Raw genomic sequence first — 24,351 nt, 5'->3', positions numbered from 1 at the left:
ATCTTGGTGACGCTCACAGCTCTGCTCTCACATCATCACACAAATATTTCAAAAGGGACATCTTGCTTTCCCACAACCCACTTTAGAGGAGAATGCTCTACAAGGTTTGACTTGTGATACTTATTCTAAGTTAGATTAGTCAGGCTGAATTAGGTAGAGGAACTACAGGGCACCTTTCTATTGGTGAGTGGATTTCTTACACACCGATTAAAGAAATGGACTCTCGTACACTTTTATATTATTTTTGGAAACATGCTGTGTTATTTTTGCCCTAGTTATTTTTTATTATTGTTCTTTAAAGAAAGAAGAGTCTCAAAGGAAGAAAATGCAGGAAATAAATAACCAAAAGGCTAATGACAAAATAGAGGAATTAGAAAAGGCAAAACAGCGTCTTGAACAAGAAATATATGTCAACAAAAAGCGATTAGAAATGGAGACTTTGGCTGCAAAACAGGTAATTTCATTTTGTAGGTACTTGGCTGTATTCTGAGCAACAGTTGGATTTTTTTTTTTTTTTAAGAACTTAAGGGACCTGAGAGGAGATGGCTGAATCTGGGTCTCCAGATGAGAAGGGTTCTTCTTTTTGTTTTGATTAAGATCACTTTATACATATATATATATATATATATATGTATATATATATATATATATAATTTTATACATTTTATGCATATGTACATTTTATACATTATATATATACATTTTATATATAAATATATACATTATATATGTATATGTATATGTGTGTGTGTGTGTGTGTGTGTGTGTGTATATATATGAAGGGCTTTTCTTGCCTGAAAGCTTACATCCTGGTAATGCTCACAGCTCTGCTCTCACATCATCACACAAATATTTCAAAAGGGACAGAGCTCTTATTTCTAGCTGGTTCTATTACCGTTTTTTTTTTTTTTTTCCTTGTTATGCTTCCACAACTATCCTGTGATCAGTCATGCCAAATTATGTAAGTGAATGAAATAGTGCTAGGGCACAATATGTGGAAGGAAGAAAGGCACAGCTCTAATACTGGGTCACATTCTAATGTCAGAATGAAGCTTTCTCCATCTGTGAAAAGAGTGGCCAGCAGGCTCCTTGCCTGAGTGACTCTTAAGAGAACTCACAGTAGGGTGTTTGTTATCCCAGTTGTATGAACTCAATCACTGAAACTTTTGTCATCTCAGTGAGGACAGAGGCATCTTCCAGGCGCTGACTCACATTAATCAAGTTCACAAGACTGAAGCATAAAACCAGAATGTCAGTATTTTAATATCTTCAATTACCTTTTAATCAACCTTTGGCTATTCTTTCTTCTTACGTTAGTGGTTCTTAAAGTATGGTCTCTAGACCAGCTACATCAGCATTACTGTTCGAAATGCAGTCTGAGTCCCCACTCCAGAAACTACTAAATCAGAAACTCTGGAATCGGGGCCCAGAATCCATTCTAACGAGTCTTGCATGGAATTCTGACAAATACTAAAGTTTGAGAAGTGCTGTTATTATCTCTGCTTTGATTCCTTGTATCTTAACCTCAAAGTTTTATCCTCAAGTGGCAATTTTATTTTTCTTTTTTCCAAGTTTTGTGGCAAGAGTATGGATAGAAGAAAATACCTCTAGTAACCCCAAAGTTCTGATACAATAATATAGTGATGGCACATTACCCTAGGACACAAAGTGCCCAGTGAATCACTTGAGAGTCTTAAAAGAAAAAAAAAGCTGTTTAAATCTTGAAAACAGTAATTATTAATGGGCTATTTGTATCAAATGAGGTTTTCTTGGTGTCTTTTAAATGTAAGTCTATTTAGTCAACAAATGAACTCTCTTGAGCAGTTTTTTTCTCTTTTTTTTTCCTGAAGGTTTTTTTTTTTTTTACTTCCTATCAATGGGAAGAACAAGATTAATTTATGTCATCAGAAATTCCTAATGATTTTGTTATGGGGCAAATTTCATAAAGATATTTTATAAATCACTTTTTAAAAACATTTTTTGCTTAATAAAATATACAAAACTTGTATGAAAATGAGGTTTAATTATATTGTGCTACCACTATCAATTATAATTTCTCTTTTTGTATATTCTCATGTGTGGGTCTATGTGAATGAATACCATTTAGGCTTTAGAAGACCACAGCATCCGCCATGCAAGAATTCTGGAAGCTTTAGAAACTGAGAAGCAAAAAATTGCTAAAGAAGTACAAATCCTACAGCAAAATCAGAGTAATAGGGATAAAACTTTTTTAAGTGAGTATATGATGATTTTAGCAGGCATTTTCAAGTTTTATATGTTATTTCATATAATTGCTAAAAAGTTACGTGCCTTTGTATGTTAACAAATGGTTTATTCTAGATGTTGCTGACCTTTTGGATCTAAATAAATAAGTTTGTAGGCATGACTGTTTTAGAATATTCATATTTTAGAATATTTAGTTACAAAGGCAAATAGTAAACAAAATTTCAAGTGTTATTTTAATGTGTAAGATGTTTTTATTTTTTTTTAAATGCTTATTTATTTATTTTGAGAGAGAGAGAGTGAAAGCAGAAAAGGGGCAGAAAAAGAGGGAGGGAGTCCCAAGCAGGCTCTGTACTATCAGCACAGAGCCTGACATGGGGCTAGATCCCACAAAACATGAATTCATGACCTAGGCCGAAATCAAGAGTCAGACGCTTAACTGACTGAGCCACGCAGGTGCCCCATGTAACGTGTTTTTAAATACAATCTCTTTTTCTGGGGCACCTGGGTGGCTTAGTTGGTTAAGTGTCTGACTTCAGCTCAGGTCATGATCTCATGGTTCATGAGTTCCAGCCCCACATCAGGCTCTGTGCTGACGGCTCAGAGCCTGGAACCTGCTTCACATTCTGTGTCTCCCTCTCTCTCTGCCCTGCCTCACTCGTGTTCTCTTTCTCTCTCAAAAATAAATAAACATTAAAAAAATAATCTTTTTCTAATTTTTAGTTCTTATATTTAAATGGAACCTAATCATTGGGTAGTTCATCTTCTTTTTCACTCGGATGTTATTTTTCATGTATACTTCTACACTGCTGTATAGAACACGCACGTTTTTAATGTAAATGTTTTTCATTATGGAAAATTTTCAACAAACTATAAAAGTAGAGCAATTGCTACAACAGATCTTATATCCCTATCATCCAACTTTAGCAATTACCAACATGTTCAGTCTTGTTTTGGTTATACTCAGTCCCGCGGCCTCCTTGGACTGCTTTGAAGCAAGTCTAAGACATTCTACCATTTGATCTATAAACACTTCACTGTGTATCTCTGAATTAGATGAGGACTCTCTTTTCTCTCTTTCGCTGTCACTCTTTAACCATAAGCATGATATTATTATCAAACCTAAAAAATTAATAATAATTTCTTACACTCATCAGATTTCTAGTCTACATTCAAATTTCCTGGATTATATCATAATTTTTTTTTATATCTTGTTTGTTTGAATCAGGATACAAGTGTGATCCACATGTTGTGTTTGGTGGATATGCCTTTTAAGTCTCTTTTATTTATTTATTTTTATTTTATTTATTTATTTTTTAAGTAGGCTCTACGCCAACATGGGGCCTGAACTCACCACCCTGAAATTAAGAGTCACATGTTCTACCGACTGAGCCAGCCAAGTGTCCCTTTTTAAGTTTCTTTTAATCTGTAAATTTGCTCTTCTTTTTTTTCCTCTTTCCCCTTGTAATTTGTTTGTTGAAAAAATCAGGTTATTTATCCTGTACTTTCCCACTTTCTGGATTTTGCTGTTGTATCTCCATGGTGTTGCCTAACAGGTTCCTCTGCCCCTAGATTCCCTATAAAGTAGTTGTTATTTCTGCAGGCCTGTCAGACTCAGATTCAGTTTTTTAGCAGAATATTTGGTAGTTGTATTGTATACTTTCTATAACTTCTATTTTTAAACACATTTGAAACTATTATATAATATAACTGTTGTTATATCTGTTGCAACAGGTTAAAAAAATACACTTACTAATAAATCTTTTTATTCCTCTTAGGACCTAAAAACAGTGCCTTGCAATGAATACTTGATTTTTTTTACCATGTGAATAATGAGTTTTATCCTTTCAAAAAAAAGTGTTCTAATGGAATATTGGTTATAAGTTTGAGTAAAACAGGAAATATTTATGATAAAATCTGAAATTTAACTTAGGAAAGTGGAATTGTGGCCTAAGTTATTTCCCTTTTTTGTTTTGATGTCCTGAAACATATGTTTGTTTGTTTTAATTTTCAGGCAAAATAAAAAAAAGATTGTAGTTCTATATAAGTAAGGCTGTAGTATACTTTACCTAAAATTTTAAACAAATTAGAAGTTAGGAAAGAAATAAATGAGAAAAACAAATCTTTAAAGATAGAAGAAAAAGCATTGTCTTTGGCATTTCCTCTCTTACAAAATCTTTTCTGTATCAACTTTCTGTGTCACCTTCAGCACCTTTTTTCTGTATCTCCGCAGGTGAAAGACCTCATTTTCTATGAAGAGTATTTTATTTCAGGCTTGAGGAAAAGTTACTCACATATTGCCCTTACTTTCTGCAATAAATAGTTAAAGCCATTTATTTGAAATCCATATATTTTTTTCAGGAGTTGGTCTGCCTAATGATAGAAGTTAGGGCTCATATGTGTATTTTGAATCTTCTCTTTGTGCTTTCTACTAGTTCAGCCAAATTGGAGCTCTATGAAACTCTCAATGATGATTCAGGAAGCGAATGCCATCAGCAACAAATTTAAAAAATATTATGTTTTTGGCAGGTGAGCAATTATCTTAATTATACAGTAATTCTTCGTTTTAAACTAACTGACCCTCATATGATTGCTTTCTAAATTTAGTTTCCATAAAGGTACAGTATCTGTAGTGCCTGCCTAGAACAGTATCAGAATCCCCAACAACACTCGCAGATACCCCTTTCCGGACTCACTCTGGAGTAAAAGACTTTCGACAATTACCAAACTGTACTAAGTATGTTTATAAAATAAATATTTATTTTAAGCATTTTTAAGTATATTTAAGTATACAATAAAATATTTTATAAACATAATAATTTTAGATGTTTTAGGAATTTACTAATTTTCTTTTGAGTTACAAACTTATTAATATTACAAGTTTGGAAAGAAATATACATGATTAGAATTTGATTTAAAAAATTTTTTTTTTTTTAATTTTTTTTTTCAACGTTTATTTTTGGGACAGAGAGAGACAGAGCATGAACGGGGGAGGGGCAGAGAGAGAGGGAGACACAGAATCGGAAACAGGCTCCAGGCTCTGAGCCATCAGCCCAGAGCCTGAGGCGGGGCTCGAACTCACGGACCGCAAGATTGTGACCTGGCTGAAGTCGGACGCTTAACCGACTGCGCCACCCAGGCGCCCGCTTTTTAAAATTTTTATAGAAGAAGTTATTCTTATATATGCTAGACATGAGTTTTACTTTAATAAAAATGTTAACAGTGGAGAGAGATTTTTAATCAGTGGACTGCATTTTCATGGAAGTTATTCTAATTCAGAAAACCCTTAGCATAAATGTGTATGTATGTTTTAGGGTAAGCAGTTTTCTTTGGTTTTTCTTTCAGACATGATGTATCAGATAAAGGAAGTAGTTCGGACACTTCTGTGCGGGTTCGTAACTTACAACTAGGGATCTCAACTTTCTGGAGTCTGGAAAAATTTGAATCTAAGCTGGCAGCAATGAAAGAACTTTATGAGGTTTGGAATATTATTAAAATCTCTATAAACTTTTTGAAATAAAAAATATGTAAGTGACATGTTCTTAGTAAAGAAAATTGGTAAATAAAGGAAAAGGCAATTTACATTACCCAAACCAACCGGTATTACCAATTATGTATGTTTATCTTACTTTTGCCTATAGATGGGCTTCTATTGATTTGTTTTAATATAGTTATGAATGTAGGGGCGCCTGGGTGGCTCAGTCTGTTAAGCGTCTGACTTCAGCTCAGGTCATGATCTCACGATTCGTGAGTTTGGTCCCCGCATCTGACTCTGCACTGACAGCGTGGAGCCTGCTTAGAATTCTCTCTCCCTCTCTTTCTGTGCACCTCCCCAGCTCATTCTCTGTCTCTCTCTCTCTCTCTCTTTCTCCCTCTCTCTCTCAAAAAAATAAAAATAAAAAATATTTGAAAACTAATATGCGCAGATATATTTTTAGTTCTATTAAAATAGCAAACAATTAGAAACACCAAAAAGCACAGCAATGAGGAAATATAAATTTAATTATGTAAAATGCATATTATAGGCATTGAAGATCATTACAAATGACACAAAGTGTTTTATGTCTATGAAATTTCTTCTTCCCTTAAGTTTAAATGTAAAAGTTTGAAAACACACAATTATAACTGTGTGTGAACAGATTAATAGAATATACAAAATTAATATAATTAATGTAATAATTTCCAAATTTTCTGCAATGAATGTGGATTGCTTGTGTAATTAGAGCAACAAAAAAACTGTATTGAAGTCATTTGATCATTCTTGCTTTGATAGATGCATTCAAGTATGGTTTGTGAGTTACCTTCATTATCTTCCTACTTTCAGCTGTTGCAGTATTCTTTGATTATTTTTTTCTATATAATTATACTATTTCTGAATCAAGCTCTATATGTATAGTATTTTTTTAGAACTTTAATTAATATTACTTTAAATACTTAAAATTCAGATTATTATCAGGATTAATATATTTAACCAGGGAGTGATTGAATTTTAATGTTGTCATATTATTTTCCTTCTGAGGATTTATCTTTCCTGTTCTTACTATGTCTTCTAAATCCCAAGTTTATTTTTTTGAATCATTTAATGGTTTCTGTTTCTTTTATTAGTAGAGCTCTTTTAATACAATTTCTAGCATCATGTGCTTGATTTTTTGTTTTATCAGGAATGTGATATTTTTAGACTTCTATCGGGTAACCTATGCTTTTGCTAATTTTTAAAATTTGAAATGTAACAAACTTAAACTTTTTTTTTCTCTTAGTAGCTAAACATTTTTAACCCAACTTAGTAGAAACCATATATATATATATATATATATATATATATATATATATATTTTTTTTTTTTTAGAGTAATAGTAATAACAAAAGTGAAGATATCTTTTGTGATCCTGAAGATGAATGGGAACCTGACATTACAAATGCACCAGTTTCTTCCCTTTCTAGAAGGAGGTAAAGACATTTTTGTTTTTTTGTTCTGGGTACACATATATATCATTTCCTTATTTTAAAAGAACTATCTATTGTCATAATGAATATGTCTGTGCAGGAAACCCAGTAACAGAAGAGAAATAGTATGTTACTGATCAAATTACAGCACTTGGGGCATTAAGTTGTTTATCAGTCAGTTAGAATAGGAACAAAAATGGTTGGCATTTCACCAGTAAGTCTTAAGAGTGACATAAGACATAAATAACATAACTTTTTTTTAAGTCATATTTATGACTTAAGACATAAGAAACTAAATCTAATTTCCTATAAAAATGAATAGTGTTTATTACTTTTAAATTACCCTTTTTCAAGAACTTGGCATATTCTATGATATGTTATTATAAGTTATAGAACTTTAAATGCTGTCAAGTTAGTATGAACACCACAGAAGAATAAATCATGGTGATAGAGAACTTCTGTATATGACAAAGGCTGCTTATTAACTAAAAATATAAAAGACTTCCACGGTGAATAGATGCTTTTTGAGAAAAAAACTAGCTCTGTTTAGACCTCAGATACTTAGATTACAGAGGGCAAAATGGTATAATAGAAAGGCCTTGGTCTTGGAACCAATTTAGCTGCTTAGTTTGGTTTTTAAACAAAGACTTCTTTTTAAATAAATACTTCTTAGTTTGTTTTTAAACAAGACTACTGTCTGCTATGTCTTGAGGATATAAAGATGAATAAAAAATACTCTTTGTCCTCAAAGACCAGGCACTGAGGAAACTAGAGGAACAGTTGATAAAGACCCCACATTAAACCAGGCAGAAGGACTGGAGAGGAAAGCCTGGTTTTATATGTATTCAGGAGGAAGAATCAGCAAGAACTTGGCTGGCTGTGGGGTTGAGGGTGATAAAAGGCTCCAGAATGAATCCTGGTCTAATTAGGGCGACTGGTGAGGGGAAGATGGTATTCCCTGAAATGGAGGTTCAGATCAGTTTATTTTTGACCCTGATGAGTTTGAGATTTCAGGGAGCATCCAAGTGTATATTCAGGTCAAGAACTTTAAAGGAGGGATTTGGGAATTTTCAGGATATAAGGGTCAATGGCATTCATCCATCCAACAGAAGCATCATCATTATCAAGAACATTTATTGAATGCTTGCTAAGTATTATCTCATGTTGTTCTTACAACAAATCTATGAGGTTAGTGCTGTCCTTACCTGCCTTTTACAGATGAAAAGGCCAAAGATTTAAAGAGGGTAAGTAACTTGTCCAAACTCATAGAGCTAATAAGGGAAGAATGGGCACTCAAATCCAGGTTTGAGTGATTCCAGAGATCCTGACTTCCTTGACTGCCATTTCTGGATAGCCCCTCCTTTGCATATGAAAGAACAGAATCTTTCTGGTTAAGTAATTTTTTTTTTCCACTTCATCACTGTCAGCTGCAGCTCAGAATCCGTTTGGGTTTCCAGACCTTTTCAGGCCTTTCTTGTTTTGGACTCATTTTAAACTCGTAAAATTTCAGAGAGATGTAATTGCTTTATAGGGATTCTTCCCCCTGTACTTTTGTCCTATTTGCTGTATGCCAGCTCCTACCTAAGCTGCAGTAAGAAATAGCCAAGATCTAATAGTCGATACGTGTTACCTTATATGTTATATACACAACAGCTGTGTATTTCAAGCTGAAAGAAATACAGACCTTGTCCTTTAAACAGATTCTGAATTCCTTGAGCATAGGGAACACGTCTGTATCCCCTACAATGTAGTATAATAAGAAAGTCACAGGCTCGTGTCACAGTCCTGGGTTCTAATTTTTTGTATTAAGTTTTTAATTTTAATTCCAGTATAGTTTACAGTATTATGCTAGTTTCAGGTATAGTGATTTATGCAGAGTGTGGCCATGGGCAAGTGACATTACATCTTTAGGCTTCAGTGTTCTCATCTACCAAATGGAGACAATAATACGTATCTATTCTACAGAGCTTATCACTGAGTTTAAGTGAGGTCATATATAAGAACAATTGCTTCTCCTGCTACTTCTATGACCACCATGGGGCTGATGATGATGATGTTGTGAAGTAGTTATAAGGATTAAGAGATAAAGTATGTAGGGGTGCCTGGGTGGCTCAGTCAGTTAAGCGTCCGACTTCAGCTCAGGTCATGGTCTCGGCAGTTTGTGCATTCGAGCCCCATGTCGGGCTCTGTGCTGACAGCTCAGAGACTGGAGCCTGCTTCGTGTTCTGTGTCTCCTCTCACTGCCCCTCCCATGCTCATGCTCTGTCTCTCTCTGTCTCTCAATAAGAAATAAATGTTAAATAAAAAAATAAAAAAGAGATAAAGTATGTAAAACTCCCACTGCAGTGGATGGGTGTTGAATAAATGGCAGCTCTTATTATTATTGGGTTCTTAATATGTATTAAGTAAAATTAAATCTTGGAATTCAGAGATGATCTGAGATCTGATTTCCAATCTAATACCAATAAACAGATAGTGATATCTTTAGGTGATTTATCTGGAGGACTTCAAAACAGAGTTGGGCTCTCCAAAATGAGCTAAAGATGGCCTGTGGGGGAAATTGAGTGGATGAGCTTGGGGTACTTACGCTAACCTGGAGTAACATAAGCCTCCCAAAAATTCAAACCAGAAGTACAAATGCCTGAGGGGGTGAATTATAAATCCTTTTAGATTTTATAATTACTGGTTTCTTATTATCTTTTATTATAAACAGATACAGACTTAGAATTGTGGATCACAATATGAGCATTAATAATTAATGGACATCGGTGGTTGACAGGACGGGTGAAATAGATGAAGGGGATGAACACTTAGCATGATGAGCACTGAGTAACGTACAGAAGTGTGGAATCACTGTATTGTGCACCTGAAACTGATAGAATGCTGGATGTTAACTAGACTGGAATTTTAAATTAATTAGAAGTAAATAAATCATGAACATCAAAATTTTAGCTTATTGAAAGTTGGTGATTTACATCTTATTTTCTGCTAACTTCAGAAAAAATTAGGGAACCAGGAATCTACTCCTGAAATCATTGTTGCACTGTATGCTCACTTGGATGTAAATTAAAAAATAAATTATTAAAAATAAATAAATAAATAAATAAACATTAAAAAAAATAAAAAAAGAATTAGGGAACCAGCAGAAGTTTAAATTGTTGCTGAAAAGCCAAAGCTTCTTTTAATATTTTTTAAGATTTTGAAATCCAGGTGTTTTCATTTGGTAAAGAGGTTTTCTTGATAACTTCTATAATTTAAAAGTATCATTTTTTTAAAAAAATGAATTGCTCTTGGTCAGAGACCTTGTATATGAAGTTTCAGCCTTGTAAGAATGTTTATGACAGAATTGCAAACTCTGAGAATGCCTCCAGGTAATGGAAACACTGACAGATTCTTAATTATGGAACTGCTACCCTGCCACAATACGCACAGCTGTTCTGCAATAAAATAGACTGGTTTGGCTGCCTATAAATTTTGATATGTATTGTGGACAGTTAAAAGTAAAATTTCCCCTGAGGTTAAGTGAAAATTCTGTGAAAAGAACGTAACAAGCATTTTATTTGTGTTTAAACATTGTTTAACCACGATAGTGTTAAAAGAGTAAGTTTTCCTAGTTTAGACTTACTGTAATAATATACCCTTTCCTTTCGTCCCTAAGTACAAAAAACTGTTACTTTTGAGAATTGACATTTCCTCTCCCTACTACCAGTCATACTGAGGGTTGATTTTTCCTCGCCCTGTTATCAGTTATATTTCTGTGTTTTTCTTGTAGGAATTCATGGGGGAAAATTAAATTTGAAACATTTAGAGGACTACAGATAGAACACGTTTTTGTTTAACGGTCTTTTCGACAAACAGCATTTTTCTTTGAGGGGTTGATGGTAATAGAGAGTTCTGTCAGGAAAGAGACTTCAAAGGATCCCCTAGATTTAGATCCAGGTCACCGCTCGTGTCTTCAGGGATGTAATGAGGGCTGGAGTTGGAGTTTAGAAAATTGATAGATGAATGGCAGTCTGGAAGTAGGCTGCCTTTTCCAGTAGCAGTTAGGAAGAATGAATAACAGCTAGACAGCCAGTCACACTCAAGGGAGAAATCTGAGTGGTTTTATGGGCTGTGGGAAAAGAGGCAGCCAAAAGAGCGATTAAGGATAGAGTCATTCTCTCCATTTGTGCTATTGCTACACTTCACAGGTATTATGCTTTTCACACTGTGTAGCAAATACTTACTTGAATGTTTATTCAAGTGTTTAGAATCCTTCCCAGGATGTTCTCAGGATAAAATCCAAGCTTCCTTAATTGGCCTCTGAGGTCAGCCTCACGCTGGCCCCCACACACCTCCCAGCCCCATCCCTTGCTACTCTTTCACATCTTAGACTGCGGTCCTTCCGAACCTCCCTTGGCTCTTTGCACGCGCGGTACTTTTCTCTCATCGCCGGGTCTTCCCGCATCCTGGCGCCCATGGCTGAATACTCTTCCTTCTTTCTCAAGCCTGCCTCCTCATTTGGCTAACTCCTGTGCATCCTTCAGTGTCACTGTTCCCAGACGCCCTCCTGACTCCTTGGGCCAGGTTGAGTTCTCCAGAATCTACCACGGCATGCTCTGCTCTCATGAAACATCGCTTTATTGTAATTATTTGCCTAATTTCTCTTTTGTTACAGAAAAGGAGCCCAGAAACCATGTTTGCTTGTTTAACCACAGTATCTAGAGCCTGTAAATAGTAATACTCTTCAAATATCAAGCAAATATTGTTTAATTAATAACTAACTGTATGCTTAGAATAATACCTCTAAATAGTAAAGTTCGTGCTCAGTAAACCAAATGAACTATTTCTTGATGAAAAGGTTTCCATAGAAAAGACACACGTGCATACCCAATTTCTTTAGAGAATTAAGAATATTCTTGGGGTGCCCAGGTGGCTCAGTCGGTTGAGTGTCTGACTCCTGATCTTGGCTCAGGTCATGATCTTGCGGTTTGTGGGATTGAGCCCCACATCAGGCTCTGCATTGACAGCACAGAACCTGCTTGGGATTCTCTTTCTCCCCCTCTCTCTGCCTCTCCCTCTCTCTCTCTCTCAAAATAAATAAACTTTAAAAAAAAAATCTGTTCCTTTTTTTTTTAAAAAAGAATATTATTAATATTATTACTCCATGTAGTATATAACTACTAATTTTATGGTTTATCTTTTTTAGGAGCAAAAGTTTGATGAAGAACAGGAGAATTTCTGGTTGTTTACATGATATACAAGCCTACCCAATTCAGAATTTGCATTCTTCCCATTCATCAGGTATTTTTTCATCAAATTTTCTTATATCCTGAGAAAAGCATCAAGTCCTGGCTCAGTCACTACCTTGTGTCATGTTCTTATTGCAAATCATTTCATCCAAACTTTCACTTTTTTTGCAAAGTGGAGAGGGTGGGCTGGGTGGCCCTTTCCATGTCTAAAATTCTGTGCTCAGAGCCTTTTTAATAGAGTGCCTAATTCAAATGTGGTGGAAGGAAAGTTTAAAAGAAAAAATTACAGGAATTTTTCCAGCAAATAATTATTTTATGTGAATATGGATGACAGTATTAATTTTCCTATAGAAGGGGGACACCCTGTAAATTTGCATGTGTAACTACCTGTAAGAGTTGAAATTACTACCAGGTAGTAGGGGCTATACAGCAGTAAAAGAGAAAAGCGCCTACTTCACTCAACAACCTGGATGAATCCCAAAAACGTTCCCTTGAGTGAAAGAAACCAGGAAACAAAAAGTACATACTGTATGATTATATTTCTGTGAAGCTCAGGAACAGGCACAACTGATGTATGGTGACAGAAGCCAGAGCAGTTTGGAAGAGAATAATGGCTCCAGAGGGAACCTGCTGGAATGTGCTTGTGGAAACCTTGCACACATTGATCTGAGAGGGGGCGCGCACATATGTGAAAGCAATAAGCTGTATACTTAAGATGTGCACACTTTACAGAGGATAAACTATACCTTAGGAAACAAAAAGTTTTAAAGTTGCTGTATAAGTTAATAATCTGTGTGATAAGGGTACTAATGGGATACAAGTAGTCGTAAAAGAAATTATATTTCATCTTGACTTTAAAATAGAGAAATTTGGTTTCTTTCTTTTTAAACCTAAAATTACTTTTTAGGAAGATAATTATCCTAATACTTATTTAATCTAAGGGAAACAAAATAAGCTGTAGGCTTTTTGTTTACCAGCACAATAAAAGGTTATGTATCTGTGGTATCATTATTTATTCAGTATTATTTGAGAGTAAGAGGTTTTACAAAAGTAGTTTTTCCAGATGAATTAAAGCTGCCTTTTTAAGGGCCATATTTAAAAATTAAGTAAAATACAAAAGGTCTTTGCTTGTTCGCAGTTTTCAAAGAGGGAAACAGAAACCCCCATCTGCATTTAGTATGGACTCGCCTGGGCTGTGGGTTCTGGAGGGTGCACTTTTCAGCTCTGGGAAGTTGAGCAAATGTCTTCACTTCTCACCTTAAGGGCCATATATTTATATTTTTTTAATGAAAAAAAAATTAAGTTTATTTATTTATTTTGAGAGAGGGAGCGTGCACGCCGGCAAGTGGAGTAGGAGCAGAGAGAATCTCAAGCAGGCTCTGCATTGTCAGCAGAGCTCAATGTGAGGCTTGAACTCACAAACTGTGAATCCATGACCTGAGCCCAAATCAAGAGTAGGGCGCTTAACCGACTGAGCCTCCCAGGCACCCGGGGCCATATTTTTAAACTAGAGTTTTGCAAGGCTTTGTAAAATGTTGATGCTGGATTTTATCTATTTATTATTTATTTTATTTTTAAAAATTATTTATATATTTTATTTTACTTTTATTTTATTTTATTTTTTTAATTTTTTAATGTTTTATTTATTTTCGAGACAGAGAAAGAGACGGCATGAGCAGGGGAGGGGCAGAGAAAGAGGGAGACACAGAACCAGAAGCAGGCTCCAGGCTCCGAGCTGTCAGCACAGAGCCCGACACGGGGCTCCGACTCAGGAACTGTGAGATCATGACCTGAGCCGAAGTCGGACGCTCAACCGACTGAGCCACCCAGGCACCCCTATTTATTTATTTTAAAGACAGGAAACAAACCATAAGAGACTCTTTTTAGCCAGTTAAAAAAATTTTTTTTAAATGTTTATTTATTTTTGAGAGAGCTGGAGAGGCAGATTGTGAGTGGGAGGGGCAGACAGAGACACAGAATCTGAAGCAGGCTCTAGGCTCTGAGCTGTCAGCACAGAACCCCAAACGGGGCTCAAACTTGCAGACTGTGGGATCATGACCTGAGCCAAAGTTGGATGCTTAACTGACTGTGCCACCCAGGCTCCCTGCTACTGTTCTGTTTTGTTTTGTTTTAATATTTATTTATTTATTTCAAGAGAGAGCATGCAAGCATGAGGTGGGATGTGTGGGGGAGGGACAGAGGAAGAGGGAGGGAGAATCCCATGCAGGCTCTGTGTTGTCAGTGCGTGTAGCTTTCTATCAACCATGAGATCATGACCTGAGCCCAAATCAAGTGTCGGACACTTAACCAACTGAGCCACCCAGGTGCCTTGATGCTGGATTTTAGAATGCATTAACATCATTACCTTCTTAAACAGAGAATATATTGGTAACTATTTATGATGACTAGATTATAATCATTATCATGATATTATTACCCTGCAGTGTAGAGCTTTTTCTCTTCCCAAATCAAATTCATCTTTGGTCTAGACTCTTTTTTTTTTGTAAATACTTTTATTTTGTTTTGTTTTGTTTTTTAAGTAAACTCTACCCCCAACATGGGGCTGATCCAGAGATCAGGATTCTTGCGCTCTACTGACCGAGCCAGCTACGTGCCCTGTTCTAGACTCTTAATGGTCCCCATCCTTTGCCCTCATTTTACCTTCCTTTTAGTTTGCTGTTTGTATTGCCTATGAACTGTATCAAAAAAATAATCTTATTTATTAAATGAGAATCATTATACTCATGAGTTAGCATTCTAGTATAAAGTTATTTCCAGAGGCTCCAAATGAGCTCTTTCAAGCTTTTCTATTTACTTCTGGTTTGGATAGTGCTTAGAAAATTATGGTGAAAGTCTGTCTCCCAGAGATGTGATATATTAACTGTAGATAATTGGCTTTAGCCTATTTTGATTATAGTATACTTAGAGATGGAACTATTAAAAGTAGAGCTATTGAGACATTCCTCTTAATATAGTTTGCTTTATTATTGCCTATGTCTCCAGCTTATGAATTAAATTAACTTTACATTATGATATTTATATTTATTATTTTTATATTATTTTATTTCATGTAACTGCCATTGTTCCCACCAATTCACTGTTTCTTAGGTGTTCCCAAAAAGTAAATAAAGAAGGAGATTGAACCAGTGGTTATTTAGTTTATTTGAATTGTCTGTTATTTATATTGTTGAACTACTAACCTATGGATTGATGCCATTGAAAGATTAATTGACTTCCTTTATAGACTTGTGTTTTCACTTTGGCATATAGAAGTAAGGGTGTATTGAAATAAGAACAGCCTGCTTTGAAATTAGTGACGAATGAGTCCATAATATGCTTGCATTAATGTATTTGTTAGAAAGTGTTGTGCCTGAAAAGTAGGCTTAACATGGCTATTTTCTGCCGATATAGGCTTACTGGAGAAATCGAGCACCATTTCCCCAAGTTCAGCAGAATCTTTTCTTCCTGGAATTTGCAAAGAATTGATTGGGTCATCGTTAGATTTTCTTGGACAGAGTTATGATGAAGAAAAAAGCATGGCAGACAGCCTGATTAATAATTTTCTTAAAATTTATCATGGGCTATTTGCCATTTCCAAAGCTCATGAAGAACAAGATGAAGAAAGTCAAGATAACTGTAAGCAACCTTACTGCTTTTATTAACTTACATGAATGACTATTTTCTGCACATTACATTTGCTTTTGAAAGACTGCCACATTTGGCATGCATTTTCTGACTATGGTAAAATGTTTCTTAAACATTTTAAATCCTAACCTTAACCCTAACCTGAATCCTAGACTAGAATAATCTTTTTTTTTTTTTTAATAAATTTTTCTTTTAAATGTTTACTTATTTTTGAGAGAGATGGAGACAGAATGAGAGTGGGTTAGGGGCAGAGAGAGAGGGAGACACAGTATCTGAAGCAGGCTCCTGGCTCCGAGCTGTCAGCATAGAGCCCGACACGGGACTCGAACTCACCGAGCTGTGAGATCATGACCTAAGTCAAAGCGTCCGAAGTCGGATGCTCAATTGACTGAGCCACCTGTGCCCCTAGACTAGAATAATCTTTTATTTGGAGATTATTTCTTCCAATAATTTTCCTTCTCCTTTCGAAGTGTTCTCTTCCGATCGAGCAACCCAGTCACTTACTATCCAGGTCACATGTGCTTTTGAGCAGCTTGTGGTTCTAATCAAACACTGGCTGGATGATATTCTACCTTGTACCAGCACAGCAAGACTTGAAGATGAACTGAGACAAGAGGTCAAAAAACTAGGAGGCTACTTACAGTTATTTTTGCAGGTAAGTTGATTTGCTGATTGTCATTTGAAGAAGTCATTTATTCAGCAAGTATTTATTGACCTTCTACTGTCTGCATCTTCCCTAAAATTAGATCTGTAGGATTTTCAGAAGTGATTTCTGTTTTGCAATTCTGAAAGTGTGGTTTTCTATGATTGTTTATTACTTATTGCCTCTGTGCCAGGCACTGAGAATTCTCAGTGATTGACAAATATTAACTCATTCAATTCTCTTAACAGCTTTAGAAGTAGGTACTTTTCTTAATCACCATTTTGTAAATGAAGAAATGGAGGCACAGGATATGTAGTCTTTCCTGTTTTATAACCAGTAGCATATTATACTATGCTAGTCCTCAATAATGGCTACTGGGAAGAAAGGCGGAGTCTTGCTTTGGTTATATATTGGCTATCAACTTGTGCTGAATGAGTCGAGTCACAAGCCCACTGGTATATGGTCAAGAAAAGTAATTTTTTTTTCTGTTTACCTTATATCAAGTGAGATTAGGCATGGCTGTGAAGAAGTAAGATAAAAGCTTCTTGGCTGTCACATAAAATCTGGAAGGAGGCATGGCTCTGTTCCACACCTTAAGAGCTAAGCTCCTTCTAATGTACCCTCTGCCAAGCCTGATGCATGCCCTTTATTTCATGGTCCACCCTAGTGGTGGAGCTCTGTCTGAATTCAGTGCAGCAGGATGAAAGAAGTGACAAAGAAGGGAAAGGCCAAATGGGCCTTCTTTTAAGGGTAGGTTCTAGAAATTTCCATATGACATTTCTCTTTATAAATCTTTGGCCAGGACTTCATTACATGACCGCATCTAGCCACAAGTATTATTCGGAAGTTATTTTTTATTCTGGACAGCTGTGTACCTAGTGAAAAATCAAGAGTTCTATTACCATGGAAGAAGTAGAGAATTTGATACTGGTTAATACCTAGTCATCTGCCATATCAGTGAACTCTTCCTTAAGAATTCCTTGACTGTCTGAGGGAAGTAGGTATGAAAATACCAAAGGGGATAGGTTTCACTTTTTAAAATGGGTAACTTGGCTTCTTGACAAAATGTTCTAGAATATTTGAACAAATCTTATGTTATAGCGCCCACCAAGAGACTTTCTACATTCTACTATTGTAGTAGAAGGTTAGTTGTATCAAATACTTCCTGAGTGGGCTATTTATTTATTGATAGGATTTGGAAATGTTTATTTGGTTGAGTAATCTAGTCAAATTGAAATCGAATATTTATTTTTAATTATCCATTATTCTTCCCTAGGAGGTCTTTCTGGGTCTCCCCATGACTTGGTTAGACATTTCTCTTATTTGTTTTTCTGTTAGGCCTGTACTTCACCTGTTATGCCCTTTAATATATCATATTTACAGGCCTGCATACCTCATTGGGCAGAGTAAGCTTTGGGTAGTTAGAGGGACAGTGGGTCTTTTTTCACAAGGACTCATCATATGATAGCTGCTTGTTTGGATACTTGTTATTGAGGTAATGAAAAATTCACACTGGATGAAGGATCACTTGGGATATAAGTGGTGAGGAAACAGAATGACCCTAAGACAGACAGGTGGACTGCAAACAGGTGTGGGTGAAGTATTAGGTGAAGAAGATGCTCTGAGCACAGGGCCATGAAGATGAAAGGGAACGCTGGCCAGAGAGCAAAGCTGGGGAGCCAAAACCTGAGGATCTGACTTATGCTTGAGCCTGGAAAAGGAAGGTAGCAGAGGGGTGGTCTGTGGTGGAAAAGAGAGTTTGAGATATACTTAGTTGGCTCTTAGGTTTGAGAGGCAGTTCAAGAACAGAAAAAAACAAAACAAAACAAAAAAACCACTATTAGCATTTGGAAAACCAGTGTTTGAACCCATGCTGAATTAGTTCTGTGTCCTTGGGCAAGCTGCTTCACTTTTTGAGTCTCCCATTTTGTCACGGGGAAAATAAAAATAAGGCCTGTCTGGCAAGATTGCCATGAGGATCAGATGGATGGATGTGATAAGAAGGTACCTATTAGAGCAACTGGTGTGTAGTTTCTTTCCTTCTTTTCATTCTCTGGAAAGACCACTCTGAACTTAGGGGTTGCGATCTACAGCTCTATGGGAAATGTTTTATAGGAATTGAGGATGGAGAGAACAGGTGACCTGGAGGGGAAGTTAGACGGAGCTCAGGAGACACTTGCGTTATGTTGGCACAACTGAATTCAGTGATTACACTTACTAGCTAAGTAAGTATGGTGTGAGAAGTCTTACCTTTTAGCAGTATTATAAGCATGTCCCAGAAAGCAGGCCAAGAGAAGTATTTTGAAGAGAATCACTGTAGTTGGCAGGTAACAGAAAGAAAAGCTCGGGGAACACTTCCTCGTTGGGCATGTGCACTCTGGTGCAGGAGAAGCCTTTTGTTTGGAGGGTGGTCTTCTCCCCCTTTTCCTTCCCTTTATTCTTCCTTCTCCCCTGCTAAAAGAAAATATCTTTGCCCACCATCTGTCAGATGGCTCCCGGGACAGGAAAAGTTCAAAGGCAAAAGCGCCATGGTTTTGTTCCTTCTTGGGGGGTGGGGGACTTTCACTTATCACTTCTTTCTTATATTAGTTAACTGCATGCTTGTCTTATGTCTCCTATTAGTGTGTAAGGTCTTTGAGGGTAGAGACTATATCCTAGTCATTTTATCCTCGTTAGGAGCTATAGGGTTGCATGTTTTCTGGCTCTGAGTGAGATTTTTATGAAGCATAGTCACCATATCGATGAGTGCAGAATTTGTTTTCTTCAAATTGCTTTTCTTGTCTTGTCTTTACCACCCTGTGTAATCTCATGTATCTTATGTACTGGTCCATTTTTATTTTATAGGGATGCTGTTCAGATATCTCATCAATGGTAAAAGAAGCTCAAAACAAAATTATCCAAATTGTACAACAAGCGGTGAAGTATGTGGGACAGTTAGCAGTTCTTAAAGGGAGCGAGCTACATTTTCTGGAAAACAGTAGCAATAAGGCTACCAGTGTTCAGGTAATTTGGTAATATTAGTTTTGAAAGACTTCATCTGAGGGAATGGTAGACTCCTGATAATAGTATCACTAAACATGATAAGTTGTTTTTATTTGAAAATAGCTCATACTTTTAATGGTTTAGCAATATAAGTTAAAACGGTTTCAATCTAAGTTAGCTAAATGTACTGGATAATTCTGAAACCCTCATTTTACTTTTTGGATCTTTGCTTTCCTGATAGCCACCTACTTAGCCAATGTACATATGGAGAGCTCTATAATTCTAGAAAATTTGTACTTGCTTGCTTTAAGTATTCATGCCATTGAAAACATAGTAATAGAATGTTACTGCGTTCTAGGAATGTATTGACCTGCCTAACATGACAGACATTCTTTATAGCACGTTATATGTGGAATGCTAAATTACAGGTTTGCTACCTTTCTTATAGACTGTTAGATCTTATTCCAGCTTTAGTTGAATTTAATAAACTTGGAACTTATTATAATCCTACAATAAGCAGAAAATAAAATTAGTTGTGTGATAATTTTTTAAAAAAGGTAAAACCTGAGTTTTCCAGTTAATGCTTAAAAACTTTTTCTAGGAGGATTTCATGGATGCTCTTTGTGATGGTGTAGGCTTAGGAGTGAAGATTCTATTAGATTCTGGACTAGAAAAAGCAAAAGAACTTCAGCATGGACTCTTAAGGCAGTGTACCCAAAATGAGGTAAGAGGAATGAAAGAACATTCTACATAGTACCAGATGGTCTGTAAAGGTGATTTAAAAAAATTAGTTCTGGGGCATCTGGGTGGCTCAGTTGGTTAAGTGTTTGACTTCAGCTCAGGTCATGATCTCACGGTTTGTGAGTTCAAGCCCCGCGTCAGGCTCTGTGCTGACAGCTCAGAGCCTGGAGCCTGCTTCCGATTCTTTGTCTCCCTCTCTCTCTGCCCCTTCCCCCACTTGCACTCTGTCTCTCTGTCCCTCAAAAAATGAATAAACACCAAAAAAAATTTTTTTTTTAAAATTTTTTTTTTTTCAATGTTTATTTATTTTTGGGACAGAGAGAGACAGAGCATGAACGGGGGAGGGGCAGAGAGAGAGGGAGACACAGAATCGGAAACAGGCTCCAGGCTCTGAGCCATCAGCCCAGAGCCCGACGCGGGGCTCGAACTCACGGACCGCGAGATCGTGACCTGGCTGAAGTCGGACGCTTAACCGACTGCGCCACCCAGGCGCCCCCAAAAAAATTTTTAAAAATTAGTTCAATAAATTGGATTCTTATAGATTTATGTATTTTAATTTGTGTTGAATAATTATTTTATTGAAAAGGCTGATGCTATCATTATGTCATGGTGATATTTTCCCAAGTTACCCTTGAGTTACTGCAGCCTCTGTTGTATAATTTTGTCAGTTATTATCCATGAAAATTCAGCCTGTGGATACACTCCAGAGCAGAATGGAGTGTGGCGCTGACACCTAGTGTTCACTTTCTGCTTGTCTTTTTCTTCTTGCTCTTTGGTTAGGTCTCTACTTGTCCACTTAAGAATAGAAACTACCCGGGCACCTGAGTGGCTCAGTCGGTTGAGCGTCCGACTTCGGCTCAGGTTATGATCTCGCAGTTGACGAGTTGGAGCCCCATGTCGGGCTCCATGCTGACAGCTCAGAGCCTGGAGCCTGCTTCCGATTTGGTGTCTCCCTCTCTCTCTGCCTCTCCCCTGCTCATGCTCTGTCTCTGTCTCAAAAATAAAGATAAACATTAAAAAAAAAAAAAGAATAGAAACTACCATTTATTGATCCAATATTTTAAACTAAATATTTTGACAGAGGCGTTCACCTCTGTTATTTCATATTAAGACACAGAACCAACAGAGATTTGAGTGACTTCCTAAAATATGCTTCCTCCCCACCTCCTCCAGCTAACTAACATGAAAGCATAAAAGCAATGCTGTCTTAGAGGTGGCACTGTGGTTAAAACCTGTCTCTGTTATTCTCCAGCAATCATTCATCAAGTCAGTGCTCTGACTCTGTTTCCTCACGTGTCCTATGTAATAATACCTATGTCCTAGGTTGTGACATTATTTATTAAATTTATTAAGTCACTTATTAAATCATCTCTCAGTGACAATTACAGGACTGGTGCTTTATGTGTAATAGTGGTGAACCTCCCCACTTGCAAGGTAGGAATTACTCGTCTTCCTATGCGTTTCACTGAGCTGGAGAACCTTGTCCAGTCTCGAGCCAGGGTTTTATATTCTACCCACCTGACTCCGAAGCTCAGAACGCTAACTAAATAAGTTTTGTAAGCCATTGTTCAGGCGCTAATTTTCTTCACTGAGAGTTACTAGTAATGAATTGGGGATTCAGAAGGTAAATTCAAATCTTACCACAGTGAGTTTCAGAGACCTGTCTGTTCAGCAGTCACATTGTAACAACTTCTTGTTAAAACCGTCTCTGCCCATTCCCTTTCTTTTTCTGGAGTCAGTCAGCTGGGATGGAGCTCCCTGGGGATGTTTTGGTTCCGGAGATCATCCCCCTTAGGAGGGATATCATTCACATACATATTGATTTACCTAGGGAAGTAAATCCGGTGGAAGTCTGTTAGCTTCCACCCCTCTGGCTAGTTGTTTCCAGGAAGGCATAGAGTAAGTTAATTTGTTTTTTTTTTTTTTCATTAATGTATGTCTAACTTATCTTTCTGGGGGGAAACTTTCCATATAAGCCAGAGGGGATCTCCATTCCTTTCCTCAGACTAAAGGGCTTTATAGATTAATCACTGTCCGAACCATCTCAGAACTGGAGAAAGACCCTGAACATTAAGTTGCTCTCCCACTTCCTGTGTAGCTTTGAGCTGCTTGCCTGAGCCCCACTTGTTCATTTAAAATGTGAAGATGTTCATAGGTACTTTGTAAAATTGTTCTGAGGATTATGTGCCAGGCAAGTCAGGTTCCTCAGCTCGCTTGGTCTTGTTCTCTGTGGATGTTTGCCTCTCACTTTGTGCTTTTATTTTGTTTTTAAAATAAAAACTCATTCAAAAGGAGCTCATTTTGTCACTAGATCAAGATATCTGGGTCTAATCATATTGTAGGAGACACGAGGCTGATTTCAGTTCTATAATGCAACTTTGAAGAAAGTGGACTCCTACTGGCCACTGCTGACATCTTCAGCTTGGTTTTGCTCAGCAGCACATTTATCACTAAAACACTATCACTGTTTGCAGATTGAATGTCTGCTGGCAGTAAGTGCAAGAGGTTATAGAATAAGTTAATGAAAAGCAGACATGAAGTAATGCATGTGAATGTGCGTAGCAAGTAGCAAAGCAGGGTGTGGATGTTAGCTTTGCTATTGTTTTGAGGAAATAAACAGCAAATGAGTCAGGCCCATCTTGCATAAAATTCATATTATCTGCATTTCATGCAGACCTCTACCTCCCTTCCTCTCATTTTCTCTCTGTGGTATGCCACAGCTATTTATTTAGTCATGGTGGGGTTTTAGCTTATCGTATTCTTAGAAGTTAAAACTCAAGAACCTATGGAAGGAAAGCAAAGAATCTGAAGAAATAGAAAATAGGCTCAAACATAAGGCATAGGAGTTATAATTGTAAAGCTGGAGTCAAGGGGAAAAAAGATTTTTTTTTTTAACCGGATACAGGAAATCTAAGACCTAGGGAAGAGCTGTGTGGGTAAAGCCAATTAAATTCTTAAAATAGAATCCCCTGGCAGAAATTAAGTGAGAAGACACCTTAGGGGGCAGCATTGAGCAGCACAAAAGCAAAGGCTTAGAATTTACCCTGGGGTTTGGGCTCTGGCTCTGAGTCGTAGGAGCGCGGGATCTGTTTTCTTCTTTGTAAAAGCAGGACAATTGCATATGCAGCATAGGGCTGTAACGGAGAAGCAACTAATAAAACATGTAAGTGAAATAACTTGGACACAGGAAGACAAGTATTATAGGATCTCATTTATATGTGGAATCTAAAAATAAAGCTTAAATCATAGAAACGGAGAACAGACTAGCGGTTACCAGTCAGAGGGTGGGGATGGGCGAAATGGGTGCAGGTGGTCCAAAAGTACCAACTTCCAGTTATAAGGTAAGTCCTGGGGATGTAAAATGCAGCACAGTGACTATAGTTAACAGTACTACTCTATTGTGTATTTGAATGTTGCTAAGAGAATAGATCTTAAAAGTTCTCATCACAAGAAAAAGGATTGTAACTATATGAGGTAATGAATGTTAACTAAACTCACTGTGGTGGTCATTTTGCAGTATACTGGATCATGTTATATACCTTAAACTAATCCAATGTTAGTTGTCAAATATATTTTAATAAAACTGGGGAAATGTATTTGTAGTTCTTAGAGCATAATATTTGCTTTATATTAGTTATCTCATACTCTTCCAAGGGAAGTCTTGGAAATTTCCTTCCTATAAATATTTAAATATAAGGCAAAATGCTATTATTATAACAAACATCAGAGGGTATCTATATTTAATATAGAATCAATATGGAATTTATTTTGAAAGAAATTTTGCTCACATGATTTAGGTACCCCAGTTGTTTAATTATAGTCCCAATAAAAGAACTTGAGTCTTTTGTCTTCATAGACGAAAATTCTTCCCTATGGGACAAATTCTTGTCCCATAGAATTCTAGGATTTCTGAACTTCTAAATAATTATTTGTATAATAAAA

The 24,351-nt window shown here is 36.5% G+C and overlaps 1 protein-coding gene across 1 annotated transcript in view; it reads left to right on the top strand.

The window, feature by feature from the left end:
- The window catches only part of KIF14 (kinesin family member 14), a 56,494-nt gene that overhangs the window by 27,084 nt on the left and 5,059 nt on the right, over positions 1 to 24,351 (top strand). The window contains exons 18-27 of the mRNA XM_043567613.1: positions 302 to 454; positions 2,108 to 2,234; positions 4,659 to 4,752; positions 5,569 to 5,701; positions 7,070 to 7,170; positions 12,356 to 12,450; positions 15,810 to 16,034; positions 16,514 to 16,698; positions 19,531 to 19,689; positions 20,270 to 20,392. Coding sequence (XP_043423548.1) covers positions 302 to 454; positions 2,108 to 2,234; positions 4,659 to 4,752; positions 5,569 to 5,701; positions 7,070 to 7,170; positions 12,356 to 12,450; positions 15,810 to 16,034; positions 16,514 to 16,698; positions 19,531 to 19,689; positions 20,270 to 20,392 — 1,395 coding nt within the window. The remainder of the gene's footprint in view (positions 1 to 301; positions 455 to 2,107; positions 2,235 to 4,658; positions 4,753 to 5,568; positions 5,702 to 7,069; positions 7,171 to 12,355; positions 12,451 to 15,809; positions 16,035 to 16,513; positions 16,699 to 19,530; positions 19,690 to 20,269; positions 20,393 to 24,351) is intronic.

The sequence above is a fragment of the Prionailurus bengalensis genome, chromosome E4, assembly GCF_016509475.1.
Source record: "Prionailurus bengalensis isolate Pbe53 chromosome E4, Fcat_Pben_1.1_paternal_pri, whole genome shotgun sequence".
NCBI lineage: Eukaryota > Metazoa > Chordata > Mammalia > Carnivora > Felidae > Prionailurus > Prionailurus bengalensis.
Note: the sequence above shows the minus strand (reverse complement) of the source record. Positions and strands in the feature narration are given on the sequence as shown.